At 38.3% G+C, this 15,308-nt stretch overlaps 1 protein-coding gene across 1 annotated transcript in view; it reads right to left on the reverse strand.

The window, feature by feature from the left end:
• Positions 1 to 15,308, reverse strand: part of Pik3c3 (phosphatidylinositol 3-kinase catalytic subunit type 3) — an 81,198-nt gene that overhangs the window by 61,615 nt on the left and 4,275 nt on the right. The window contains exons 3-6 of the mRNA XM_055625662.1: positions 12,292 to 12,435; positions 9,137 to 9,266; positions 2,646 to 2,732; positions 1,018 to 1,113 (exon numbers count right to left, since the gene is read on the reverse strand). Of these exons, the coding sequence (XP_055481637.1) occupies positions 1,018 to 1,113; positions 2,646 to 2,732; positions 9,137 to 9,266; positions 12,292 to 12,435 (457 nt within the window). The remainder of the gene's footprint in view (positions 1 to 1,017; positions 1,114 to 2,645; positions 2,733 to 9,136; positions 9,267 to 12,291; positions 12,436 to 15,308) is intronic.

A 15,308-nucleotide genomic window follows, 5' to 3' on the forward strand; every position in this document is an offset into this window, starting at 1 on the left:
TTTTTTTTTCGATACAGGGTTTCTCTGTGTTGCCTTGGTTGTCCTAGAGTCACTCTGTAGACCAGGCTGGCCTCAGACTCAGAGATCCACCTGCCTCTGCCTCCCTGAGTGCTGGGATTACAGGCGTGCACTACTGCACCTGGCCTAAATCCTTTCTTATGAAAATCTTTCAAGTAACCATCCTCAAAAGTGCATGAGCACGAAGTAACTGGGCAGTAGCTATAAATGACACTACTATGCAAAGGTAATGTAAACAGCTATTTCTAATGAGCAAGTGACCCAAATATAAACTTTATTGTGTGCTAAAAGTGCTCATCTCTCTTGTCACACACAAGAACTCTGTTCTCACTTGAAGGGATTTAAACACTACTTGAGTTTCAAATTATACATATAAGTATATAAGTACACATTTCCATATATAAATACATATGTGTATGCATTTACCTATATAAATATTTATGCAGCATTTAAAGGAAACCCCCTCAACATGAATATAAGGCAAATAATTTGAAATGGCTACATACTGAACACTAGGCTATTTCTTCCCATAATGATTCAACATGAACAATACTGTTATTTTAGTCTAGTCAAAAGAGTCTCTTAACTTTGAATAAACTATATAAATGTATATCAATAAAAGCTTTCATAAACAGAGACATATAGTTTCAACAACATACAAGTTAAATAACTGATGCCTGAACTTTCAATGTCTTCTCAACGAAATATCGATTTCCTACATTATTGTGCAAATAGATAACTGTAAATAATGCTATTACTTTAGCGTCATGCTCACCAATTTGCAAAACAATTAATGAAAAAGGTTTAATCTTTGCACACTTGTTGAATTTTGTGACCTGGAACTGCATGAGCCAATGGGCTGCAGCTATGGTTGTGTACGCTGCTGCTGAAAACTGTGGGTTGCTCTCCTGCAACCAAACACTGTGCCTCTGCAAGAAGAGCAGTCATTTGTAGCACAACCCTGGATGTTATGAAGCATAAAGAGTTCAAGGAAAATACCTTTTCATAGTAGACAATGCCATATTCCTTATCGTCACACTTGACACAGCGAAACTCAACCATCAAGTACATAAAATTAGAGCTCCGTTTCTCACTCTACAAGTGAAAAGATAGACATACATGACTACCTTCAACCTTTCTTAAATAAGGGTTTCATCACAATTCGGCAAGATATGAATCAATCAACCACTACCTAAAATATAACTTTTCTTGCTATCCACATGTAAAAGCCCAGACAGAATCAATGTTTTATCTACAAGGGTATGGTATTTGGCACACCATCTCCAAACTCAATAAAACTCTTGGTTTACTCAGCACCTTGGATTTTATGACTCTAAAACTTGAAAGTGTTTTGAGAACTATTTTATTTCAAAAATACAAATGACAATTTGTACTTGTAACAACTACTTTCAGGAGTTTCACCTTAAACTACATAATTTACCCACCTCAAGAATTAAGTGTACAGAAGGTAATCTTGCTTTTGTTATTTTTTTAAGTTTGCAACCAAAGATACGGGTTAAGTAATTTTTATAAAATGTTCACAATTTCTGAACGATCCTAAGATAACTTGTCATTATCAACATGTCCTTTTCTGGCCTCTGCTGGCACTGCATGTGCATGGTGCATACACATATAAGCAGGAGGGACACTAAGGTCACTGAAATTGTTCAGTGAAGGACAACAGAGCAAAGGTGGCAAGATATGCCCAATGTTACATCTCTACATACAAAGCACTGACCTGGAAGAAAAATATGTGTTTTAAATGAACTATTTTTCTAATGGATCCATTATTAAAAGTACAAAAGTTACCTTCTAATAGTTTGTGTTACGACTGTATGAATATACTAAGAAAAGAGCTCAAGTTTACAATCAATATGAATGTAAGCACTACCACATTCACGAAAGACAAGAACAATGGTCCATCCCACATGGTCTCCATCATCTTTCTTCCTCTTGCCCTCTCCTTGGGGCCGTCATAAGAAAGAAGGCGTGTGATGTGCACACCACAGTGGCCATTAGCAGCTAGACAGTGATGTTCTCCTCAGAGAATCTGACTCATAACGTTTCCATTCTCTAGACACACATTCTTATATCAAACACAGGTTCTTAAAACAAAGATACAGGACACTAGCAGCTTTAATAAGTATAACCTTGTAAAAGATTCGTTGAAGTCATCTTTTAATTAGCTACTTACAATCGCCCAACACACAAGGGCAAGAAAAAGTAAAGTCTGGATAATGAAGACTTTACTGAGGTTACCACATCTGGTAGGTAGTAAATTAGAGAGCTGAAACAAAGGTGTGGGCAGGAGTGTGCATTTCTAAAGGTGCCCTGTGGTGACCTCAGAGAGGGGACAGTACTGACAGAGCACTCAGCAATCAATGACAGGAACTTGAACAACATGACTGAGAACACACGTGAGGCACTGAGCCCTCACATATGATAGGCAACCCCTGCTAATGGTTCAGGTCACATTTAAAAGGTCAGATTAGTTGCTTATTAATATAAAATTCAGTTTTTGAAGTAAGCCCGTATTTGAGAGCTAACTGGCAATAAGGAATTTGTTTCAACAATGTTAATTTAGTAATCTAAGAGAGTATTCTGATATAAGAAAGGAAACAACTCACCTCATTTATCATTTCTATTTCTCTAAATGTTAATCTGTCCAACCAGTCCACTTTCACCATGTGGCCTTGCCGATGAGCCTTGGTAAGCTGCAGAAAATAACAACTGGGTTAATCCCTGCACAGATCCAACAAGGAGGAAGATGAAGGATGGTAATTGATCACTCAACCCTCACTTGAAAAGTCAAGAATCTATAACACTATAAAACCCAAAGTGTTTTAGGCCGCAGTGGGAACATTCCCCATCAGCCTCAGGATTGCTCACTGTCAACAATACATAAAAAACAATTCTTACACTGCTTAAGACACTATGATATACATTAGAAACAAGGCAACTTTGTGCTTATATTTGGGGCCCGCTCTCAAGATATCTCACCAAGTATATGGAAATACTTCAAATTCTGAAATGATCCAAAATTCAAAACACTTGGGGTTTTAAAGATCTACGCTGAAGGACGCTGGGCCTGTAATATCAATCCCACATGAGAAGCCCCTCTACATATCCAATTCCACATACAAACTGTTACTACACATCAGATTACACATATGGAGCACTCCTACATGAGTCAACATAAAAATCTACACATTAGAACAGGAGATTCCACATATGAAGCACTCCTACACTTCAGAATCCAACATACAAAGCATCAATACAGATCAAAACCACATACCATATCAAAATAAGAAACTAGACTAAATATGAAAATCATTTTTTAAAAAAGTCTTTAAAAATCAAGCCTGTAGACTTGCCATGGTCAGTATGCAAGAGCAAAACCAAGTCCACTCTGAAGGTTATCTGCATGTCCTATAGTTCTTACGTTTTTACTTTCATAAATGGAGTTACAATAAGAATATTCCTCTAAGGGAAAATAAACCACCTTTTCTCTATTTTTTTCCATTTTTAATGTAACAAACATTTTGAAAAAATGAGTTATACAAGTAAGGGCAATTCTTAGAAACCAATAAATCATCACTCTAAGTAGTGGTTAAGTATAAGTACACACACACACACACACGCACACACACGCACACGCACGCACACGCACACACACGCACACGCACGCACACACATAAAACAGTTTACATACACACACGTGCATGTGTGCCTATGTTAGGAAACCACACAGGATTTAAATTTCTAACATGGTTGATGTTTGAGTCCACTGGTCTTACATACTAATCTTGCCCTAGTTTCATAAATTTCATCATATTGGTTTTGCTAATTCATAAAGAAATCACCATAAGCTGCAGAGTCCTCAGATTAGAAAATGCTGTGTTACTGACAGTGTGTATTTTAAACATCAGTCTTACTTCCTTAGCAAAACTCTCTTTCTCAAAAAATTCATAAAATAAAGCAAAGCTGAGTATCAAAACCTTTTATCACCACTTCTCTTAGCTCGTCAATTTCCTCTTCACTCTCCAGGCCATAGCAGTATTCCCAAAAGGACAGAATTAGTGGCATTAATTATTACCTCACTCAGAACTGAATACCTTAACCACCACTATTATTTATCTTCCCCGACAACAACACAACTATGAGTTCACAGGATTCAAGAAATAAAAAGTGGCAATCTTATATAAAATGTCTGAGGTTCAGGGGTTAGAGAGATAGCTCAGTGGTTAAGATCATTTGCAGCCATTCCAGAGGACCAGGGTTCAGTTCCCAGCACCCACACAGTGACTAAAAATCATCTGTAACTCCAGTTCCAAGGGACCCAATGTACTCCTCTGGTCTCTGTGAGCACCAGGCCTACATGCGGTGTGTTTACATATGCGCAGGCAAAACACTCACCCATATACAGTAAAACCCTTTAAAAAGAAGTTTGAGGACCACTGTAACAGAAAAGTACTACTTAAGAAGTAATCAACCTTCTTTTGCATAGCAAAGAGCACCATTTTCCCCCATGGTAATCTCTAAATGAAAATAGATTTAGAGATATTAGTAAGCGCTACTTATGTTTTAGCTGTGCTATTCACAACAGCTAAGAAATGGGTCCAGCGTAAGCATCCATCAAGGATGAAGGGACAAAGAAAATGTGATATGCACATACACATACAGGAATATTATTCAGCTGTAAAGAAGGAAATCACATGAGCAAGTAAATGATGGAAGTGGATGAAAATATTTATGAAATATAACAGATAAATAGTGTGTATTTTTTCATATGCTAAATCTACATGTGCATTTGTATGTGTGTGCATGTGCTCGCGTGCATACGTGTTTGTGTGTAAAAGGTGAAAGTTGAAAGCGGACTGATACTAGGAAGAGATCTTAAATACAGAGAGGCAAATGGAGAATAATGCAACACATATGACAGGAAGCAAACAGAACCACTAGGGACAAAGGGGATTAACAAGTCAGAGGAGGAGGTGAAGGAGGACAGAGTAAGAATGGAGTGCAGTGCAATGTACAGAAATGCTATCGTGAAACACATGATGTTTTTACGTTAACGTTACCAATTAATAAGAAGGGGACACCAGTGAGAGCTTCGTGTAAGTACTCACATACAGCAAGGGCTACATATTTTTTAGTGCTGGTAGAACACCAGATGGATGTGTGAGTTACATCAAGGAGAACAGGAAACATTCTCAAAGACCAAAGACGAAGCAGTGTGAATGACGGGAGAGTGTCACACTGCAAGCTGGAGATCTGATTCTAACATGGAAAAATTCATTTCAAACTCTGTCACATTTTGAGACCATGTCATTAAAGATATTATTTTCTATTTTCCATTTGTGGCCTAATATGCAGGTAGGTGCAAAAGTAGACAGGCAGTATCATTTCATGTAGTTACTGCATGCTGATAAATGTGTCGTTTGTTCCTTTCCTTTACAGAATATATACACTCTTGCTGATTTCTCCTATTACCTTGCTCATACAAACAACAAAGAAAAATGTAATGTAACTTTTTGTATTTTCTAATGTAAAGCCATTTTGGATGATGTGAGACTCTCAGCCATGTTCACCTACCTGTCTTTGGTATTCACTCTGTTGCTACACTATTATGTAATTTCAGCCCTGCTAATTTCTGTTATTTACTAAACCTGAGTTCTGTGTTCATCACCTAACAGTTGGTCCCCACAACAATTTGCTGTGAGGAAAGAGTTGGCATTGTTGAGTTGTGTCCTGATGTGGAAACTGAAGTGAGATTTCCTTCTTCATTATGCACATCCAGATACATCGGGAACCTTCTGCACCAACTACACCAGATGCATTTAGGTTGCTAATTCATGTCATTCCCTCCACATGCTAGGCCGTGGCTTTTTCTTAGTTGCATACCAAATAGGATCTTTCTGACTCTTTTGAGCAGCTATCTCAGAAGCAATACTAAATCTGATAAAGCCACCCCAACGGTCAAGTGTAAATTATCTTTCAGACCTCAATGGTGGGAGTTGTTCCGTAAGTGATGGAATGCATACACTCTAAAATACTGCAATCAGAAACAGTGAGCAATGTGTCCATGTGCTTCAACAGAGAAAAGTAATGATGAATTCAAATGTGAATGGAAAATCAAGAGTTATTTACATATATTATGATGACTATTCAATTGCTGCCTAGATTACATCTTGATATTTAAAGAAATTCTAGATATTTCTCAACTTATTTAGTTACTCCAGTTCCGCAGAACTGATTAGTTACCACTGAAAATGTCTTCTAGGCATTTACCCTATTTACCTATCAGAAAAAAGCATGTCCAATCAGTGGTTACAGCACTCATTCCACTATTTCTCGTGGTCTGAAGAAGTCACCCTCTTGAGAGACAGGTAGCTGGCTCTGATAATCCAGAATGGCTTCCAGTTGCCAAAATCCCTTTTAGAACTTCAAACCATAATGGCTTTTATTTTTAGGTGGGGCTCAAGGCACACAAAATAACAATTATTAATAATTAAATGTCAATTTGTATTAAAATGTATTGAACTTAACATGGCTATAATCATTATGAGCATTAAAAGCAGCTCCTCAGGGCCCCTATGTCACTTCATCTCTTGTTGGTGCTCATAACAACATATCCAAACGAGTAGTCCTCCACTCTACAGCAGCTTCTCGTTACCTCCAATTTCTACTGAGGCAGGGGATCTAAAATGGCTTCTCTCAACACAGATGACTGTAAGAAACTTATATTAGTGGGATAAATTGTCATTTCATTCTTAGTTTGAAAGGCCAGTGACTTACATCTTTCCAAGATAAAATAAATAAGCATGGAGTCTAATTTATTTAAAATGCTTGTGGAGAAATCATCCTTCCTGAGTATCCATTCTAGGAAGACAGTCAGCAAAAGTGTCACTGTTTGTCAGGAATGGGGGGTTTCTAAAACATTCCCAAGAAGCCATTGGAAGGAGATGGGTGTCCCCCAAATTAATGGAATAGTTATTAAGCCCTACCTTCTCTAGGAATTAAGCAGAAAGGGACAACCAAGAATATTTAAATAAAAGAAGCAGCTAGGACCAACAGTAACAACATGTTGGATTTCTAAGGACATCTTAGCGGTTATCGTGGAATGGCATGCTGACGGGCAATTATCATAGGTCAGTGGGTGTTAAGTAAAGGTCAGGGCTCAAAGCAGCCAGCTTGCCACACTGCATCCACACAGGAGCAGCACAGGAAGGGCCTGACAGAAGTTCTTGGAAACAGATGTGTTTCCTGTTTTGCCAGGCCTTCTGGAGTGCAAACACCTTAAGTGTGCAAGCCATGAATCCAGCAGAGCTCACTACTTATCATTTACTTATATGGAGTGAGAGGCACTACATACAAGGATGATAAAACAGGATGGAAAATAAATATTTGCAAATTTGGGAACTCTGCCCAGGACCTTTTCTAACTTAGAAGGAGAAGAAGGAAATAACATAGTAATTCATATAAATATATAAATAAGCAAAAAAATAAGTAAAATAATAAAAACCATTCATTAGGAAGCTTGAGAAAAACAGTCTTGCCCATTGGCTGCCAAATGCATTAAACGTTCCTGCGCTGCTGTCATGGCAGCTTCACCACATCCTCTCTTCTGGAGATGCACACAACCTCTTCAGCAAAAAGCGAGGTCTCAGGATGGTGTGGTGTGGCAGATGACCTCTGCCCTAGTTATTGGAGGTGGAAGCAAGAGGATTTCGGCCAGGCTTAGCTGTAGCGTGAGACTTAAGTAAGCACTAGCTCACTGAAGGGAACAGTGTACACACTGGCCCATCATTCCAAGAGGCTGGTCCAGACTGAAAGTTAACAGCCCTGAAGTCGGGTCTCTTACTGTGTTCATCAGCTGGAACAGAAGTAAGCATGTTTAAAAAGTTTATAGATGGAAAAAAAGGACAATGAGCAAGATGTATGGGGTGGCATATTTTAATACATACATTTCTTCTGTTCCTTATTAAAATGCTAGAAAATTCACATTATTAAACAAAAAATAGACCTAAGCTGAGCACTATCTTTGCAGTATTATTTCCTTTTCTCATAGCCATTTTTCCTCAAAAAAAAAAAAAAGCAGGTTTATAAAACAGTCTAAATCATTAAAGAGATTTATTCCATTAAAATCACTCTGAAAGAACTGTTTTTAAAAAGTTAAACTTAGAAAGCTTTCAGATGTTAGTTATTTATATTATAGTCAGAATTTATCTTCCATAGCAAGCAATAAATCAGAGTGAAAGCGTTAACTCCAGCTTGGAGTTGACACTGACTGTCTAAAAATTGTTTAATAATTCCCCAACACCATCTCTTCATGGGCTATTTAAGTGGTTGGTCACTTCACAGTCCCATTAGCCATAGGCAGCCAGATAGAAACTGTGTTCTTCTGACCCTCAAACTAAACCTTAGTATCCCACAGACTATATATGAGATGATTCTAATAAAATGTCTATGAACTCTTTAAGTCATGGAAAGTAGCCAAACCAAACTTCACTGCTGATAAACTCATAAAGAGAGTACACACATTAAGAGTAGCCATGAACTGTCCTATATATCCAGTAAGAACACAAGCAAGACCTGGAAACGAGCAGATGAAATGCATCTTAAGTTTTATTCATTTGAAGAGAGAGAAAGGAAGCTGAAAAGAGTATACCAGTCAATATACTTATTAAAGACCTATGTCACCCTTTCACTTAAAAGAGCAACATAGAAAAGAGCTATGATAATGAAAATACCAGATACCCACATTTCGAAATCTGATGAAGTCTAGACAAAAGGCCATATAGTGTGTAATTCTCTGCATGCAGAAGTCCAGAGAGACAAAGTGGGCCATCAACCATCAGGAAGTGCAAGGAGAATGGAATGAGGAGTGATTGAGTACATGGAGCTTTTAGAGGTGAAGATGTCCTAACGTCATACAACAGGGATGACTTCACAAGGCTCTGGAACATAACACCTATCTAGAGTGAAGGAACATGAATCATATCTCAAACTATGACTAAAGTTCGATTTAAATCGACAAGCCAACTAATAGCCACAACGTCAAGGACCCTGGGATCTGCCCTGCTCAGAGCTCTCCTTCTCTTAGGCGCCTGCATACCTTGGCGAGGCGGCTCATCTGATCTTCTGAAAGCGTGCTGCTTGTTCTGCCAGGAGTTCTCGTGGGCTCAGAGCCATCTGCCTCCACGTTAGGCCAGACTTTCAAGTCATGCATTCCTTGACGAAACATGCTATAAGAAAAAAAGTTCAGATAGAAGTAAACTGAGGCAATTCATCATAAAGAGATATGTGTCAAACTTGCTGGGCTTTGACATCCTCATGGTTTGTACAACAATGAACTAAGCTGCTAAATTCCACAAAACTCCCCTCAGGCCACTCTTTTCTCTCTTAGATAATCAGAAAATAAGAGACTCTATGGAATGATCTGCAATCCAATGCATACGTCTTCACTGTTGAGGGAACTCGTTGCTGCGCGGACTTAAAACAAATATGCACTTCTTTCTTATACAGCTCCAGTGGCAAACCAAGGAAAGAGTCTGAACATAAGGGAACAGTTACTTCCAGAAGCTTAGGTAGCCACAAGTCAGCTAGACGTGGGCAAGTCTCATTCCCAGAACAGATGACTTCCCCATAGTCACACAGATGGAGCCCCACTTCTGTTAGCATGACACAGTGCACATGAGCCAGCACCTCCTGATACAATGAGGCCACTTACAGTGGGGGCAGAAATGCACATAAATGCCTGTAAGGTGCAGGAAGGATCAGAGTTAATCCCAGGCAGGGTCCCATGACTCTCCCTACAACCTCCTCCTATGGAGTGTGCCAAGTCAATGAGGCCAGTCAAAGAAGACCCCTACAAGTATTCACTGTTGTTCTGACGAAAATGGTGTCTGCTGTTCTTGGAGGACAAAATTCAACAAGCACTTCAGCAGATATCTTAGAAAAGCAGACAGTAATTTTCTAGCCAACAGAATAATATCACATATATAGGATGGAAATGAAAACTGTTAGCTGCTTAACTTCCGTAAGCATGCCTGGGTTCAGGTAACAATTGTACCACCTACAGCATGTCTGGCTCTAACTATGAGTAAATAATGTGACTCTTCAGTATTCATCACTTTTCTCATTAATAAAAATATTAAAGATGTTCTTAAAGGTTATTACAAAACACACAAATACAACCTCTTATAAGGTTAAATTTCTTTGAAGTTTAATATCAAAAGATTAGACAGCACAGAGGCAAGAGGATCACAGATTCTAGATTAACACAGGCAATCTAATGAGACCTTATCTCAAAACAAAACACAATACAGAACAACCTTAGAGCCGTCGCTAATGAGCTGGCTACCATGAAGTAACTAACAGCACTACTAAAAAAAGTGAGTACCCTCACAGACCTTCAGAAACAGCACATGGCATCCCTTCCTCCTCTCTGCCTCTCCATTACTTAGTGAATACTGAATTGAACTAAAAACGAAAAGTCACATTTGGCAGGAAGTCAGTCGCCTAAATGATTTAGGTAACGTGGGATACATCTAGAGAAGAGCTTAGATCGGGGTGTTGGAGAGGGCTATACTGAGTGCTGGTGATGACCAACTATCACACCACTTTCAGTAGACACTAATGGCAACTTGGTGAAAATTACACAGCCCCCAGGTAGTGAGGCAGACCACGTGCTGAGCCGTGGGTCCACCTGGGAAATTTAGCCAAACAGATGAGAAAGAAGAATAGCACACCAGGCCCTCCTTGAGCTCCATCAAAGGCTCAAGACCAGCTGCCACTGCAGCTCTGGATGGCAGGCCATGCCCACACAGCAGCCACTTCCGGGACTTCAGAATTCACCCACACCTGCACATCATCTGCCATTTGCCTGTGTTTCTATCAATTCAAGTAATGACTAATCTGCTCTTAAGCTACTAAGAAATCGCTGAAGCTAGATGTTCAAGTTAAAGACAGTTTGCTGTTGCAGAACTATCACACAAGATCAATCTCTGAATAATTCATTGGAACTTTCTAAGAAGTTCTCTCTCATGCTGACTCACATATACAAAACACATGTTAGCAAAGAGCACAAGCTGGCAGCCACAGCACTATCTTCCAGTATTAGAAGCTCTGAGGGCCACTTTTACTGCTGCTTTAATAAGGGCATACCAGAACCCTTTACAAGAGGCCACTAAAGATACTGTATTGCTAAAGAAACATCTGAGAGAATGACGGTCTAAAGCAGTGTTTCCCAAAATCACAGAACTGTGGTGGCACAGGACACGGATAAGTGGCATGAACAGATTTTTCTAAAATTTAAAAATCTTAGTTCATGGCAAGCAAACAAATTTAACTCCTAATTATTACTACTAACTTTCTGGAGATGCTTGTGACTGAATTTGTCTTTCAGGGACATTTTACACTTCCTTTGGCTAAGAGGCAAAGAAAACTTCACTCACTGAGTTACACCAAGAATTACAGACATGCTTTCCCAGGGTCTAGGCCTGTAAATGTGCCTGATCTTCCTCCAAGCCTCAGATCTAACCCAGGTCAAACATCCAATGTCCCTGAATTTTCTAGCCATCTCTAGGCTTGTTAGGACCCTCCTAGCCTGCCAAGAACCTCCAGGCTCATCCCGAACCAAATTAAGCCCAGCAGAAGACATGGAGGAAGACTGGTTACTAGCTTGCTTCTATTAGCTTGCTCATCCTGCTTTCTTATACAACTCAGGCTCACCAGCTCTGGGCTGGTACTATGTAAAATGAGCCAACACGTATACTGTTTAAATTTACAATATTCACAAGGTTCATTAAATGTACTTATATAACCACTGTAAACTATGAAGTGGATATTATTTCATTTTACAAGTGAAGAAACTGAGTAGATACTAAAGAAAGAAACAGCTTCTGCAGCTATGTAATTATCTTGACAACCTTTCTCCCTCCCTCACATACTCCACTGTGTTACTATACTGCTGTTCTCAGGTTCAGAATGTTTAAAATTGTCAGAGAAGATGGCTTATGTAAAAGAATTGAGACAGATGTATAAGACTTGAGCTTTTGCTGTTGCTAAAGTTGATTCATGACACATCATTCCATTCATAAAAGTTTAGATTATAGATTTAAATATAAAGAAATAAAAGTGCAATGGAAGAAAGGCTTCTATAAATTCAATCTAGTGTGTATAGATGGATGGATGGATGTTGCAAAATTAATCAATTTCTCTAGGAAAGGAAGCGCCAGCCCTCTGTGGACTAGTGAGCAGAATGCTTACCCATATTTCCCAAAGAGAGACACAGTTGTTCCTCCCACCGGCACAGCTTTTCCGGGTCCATACACATCCCATATAGTCAAGGCTACTTGGGCATTTCTGGGCAGGTCAGGGTATTTCACAGGTAGTTTTAGCCATTCATTCCAACTATGAAAATAAAATCAATAGAATAAATACGTATCTTTCAAATTAACCAATAAAAGGTGGTTCAGCAAGATGACAAGGCTTCGAAAAGATTAGGTTTGTATGCTAAAAAATAATGTGGAAATCCTCTCAATTTTGCTTGTTCAAATATATAAAACATATGTTTTGATACCTTGCTAGGTAGTCTTTCAGAGGCCCTGTGTGGTAGGCCCCTGTCCTATTCCCTGTTTTCTCCCTCTTCCGATGTCCGTCCCGTTTGTTTTTCTGAATGAAGATTTGAGCATCTTACCCAGGGGCCTCCTTCTTAATTAGCTTCTTTAGGTGTACAGATTTTAGTTATGTTTATCCTATATTGTATGTCTAATATCCACTTCTAAGTGAGCATATACCATATAGCTGTCTTTCTGCTTCTGGGATATCTCACGCAGAATGATCTTTTCTAGATCCCACCATTTGCCTGCTTTTGGCAGAGTGCAGGGAATGTTATGAAAGAAGGGGGAGGTAGAAAGACCTGGAGGGGACAGGAGCTCCACAAGGAGATCAACAGAACTAAAATATCTGGGACAGGGGTTTTTTCTGAAACTGATACTCCAAACAAGGACCATGCATGGAGATAACCTAGAACCTCTGCACAGATGTAGCCCATGGCAGCTCAGTGTCCAAGAGGGTTCCCTAGTAATGGAAATAGGGACTGTCTCTGACATGAACTCAGTGGCTGGCTCTTTGATAACCTCCACCTGAGGGGGGAGCAGCCTTAACAGTCCACAGAGGAAGATAATGAAGACAGTCCTGATGAGACCTGATAGATTAGGGTCAGATGGAAGGGGAGGAGGACCTCCCCTTTCACTGGACTGGGGAACGGGCATAGGAGAAGAAGAGAGAGGGAGGATGGCATTGGGAGGGGATGGGGGCTACAGCTGGGATACAAAGTGAATAAAATGTAATTAATTTAAAAATATATAAAAACATGAACTCTGAATATTGCTCATGAAAAATAGCAGTCATATCAAGACAGTCAAGCTGAGCAGTGTGATAGATGCCTATAATGCAGGAATTGGTATGAAGCAAAAGGATTATTATTGTTAGTTCAAGGCCAGCCAAAAGAGCTTTGTGAGTTTGTTTTAGTTCAGCCCAGGATACAAAATAATATGTCCTAGACACCCCCCCAAAAAACCCCACAAAAACGTTATAATAGCACTAAGATGTATGAAGACAGAGCATCTGAAAAATAAAAATAAGCAAATCTAGAAATACATTTCACCATATTAAAACTTTTAAACCAAACTGTCATTTTCTTGTAACAATTTTCCAGAACACAATTTTATATTATTATAAAAATAATCAAATCATAATTCATTTTTAAAATAATCAATCATGGATTACTGAGATAATAAGACAACCCCAAAATAACCTCATGAAGCCAAAGCCAACTTACTTTTGGAACACTTGGACATTACCAACTTGCACATCTGTTCTATCTCATTAAGCTCTTTCTTATTAAATTTTAGTCACAAAATATTTTGATCACTGAACTTTAACTTATTTCATTGTCACTGATGACACTTAGCTATTAGCATCTTATGCTTCCTAAGAATGCCAGCAAATAGTTTATTAATGAGTGTTTGTTAATTATACAGAATAATAAAGAAATAAGCAGCAATTTCTTACTCTGTACTCATCTTTGTAAATATATTCTGCATTTAAAATGGATTCATTTTGGATGTATTTTGGGTGATAATTTCTACTCCCTTAAGCAGATGGCTTTTAAAATCCCCAAAGAATCCCACACAAAAGTATGAATACCCAGGAGGCAGACAGAATTCCCTTTATTTACTCATGAATACCCTCAAAGCAGATTATTTCTAGATCAAATACAGATGCATCAGTAAATAACAACAGAATTTTCAAAGACAATAAAAAGTATTTATGGCCACTGTAAAATCTGAAGCTCCAGGAAAATCAGAGATGTCTGTCAATTCTGATTAGAAGCAAAACCAAATCAAATACATACATATATATATATATATATATATATATATATATATATATATATATATACATATATATATATATAAAGTTCTTTAAAAAAACAAGTTGCTTGTTTAAGAGAACCATTATCTCTATAGATGAGTATAAGCAACTAAGTAAATTACTACGCATGGCAAAACAGACTGAAAAGAAAACAGTGTAATCATTTGTGGATGAAGAAACCACAGCAGTTGACTGACATGGAGATAATTAACACGAGGTAAAGGTAAAAAGAAAAAGTGGTGCCAATATCCAAACTAATGTGTAGAACTTTTTGGTCACTTTGTCTACTCTTTAAACCCTGGAAGACAGTACCTTGATCAAGAGATCCTTCTGCTCAAATCTTTTGCTATCTAACTCCTAGTCCCAAAATCTCTTTAAATCAAAGTAATTACAGATTCCAGAGAAAAGCTCAGGTTGTAAGATTTGCTCACTGGACCATATCCTCATTTACTATGAGATCTTACTGTAGGACATGACAGAAGAGGATGCATTAAGACAGATTCGGATGTATTTGGGGTGAATTCCTTATTATTAGAACTTACACAAGTCAGAACCAAACATTTAGATAACACAATACCTCGTAGTACCACTAAATATATTATCTAAATCAAGAAAATGCCAAAATTCACATAGCAAGTTCTTTTACAAAATATTTTTTTCCAGTTTATAGACTATTTCTGGTAGGTTATCTATTTATACACAACAATGGAAGTAGGCAATAAGTACACCTCTCAAATACTATTAGCCGCATACAAAACCTGTGAGGTCTCTCCTTAATTTCAGAGAAAGAAAGAAAGAAAGAAAGAAAGAAAGAAAGAAAGAAAGAAAGAAAGAAAGAAAGAAAG

Source organism: Psammomys obesus, unplaced genomic scaffold (genome assembly GCF_907164565.1).
Source record: "Psammomys obesus unplaced genomic scaffold, mPsaObe1.curated_primary_1811, whole genome shotgun sequence".
NCBI classification, from domain to species: Eukaryota; Metazoa; Chordata; class Mammalia; order Rodentia; family Muridae; genus Psammomys; species Psammomys obesus.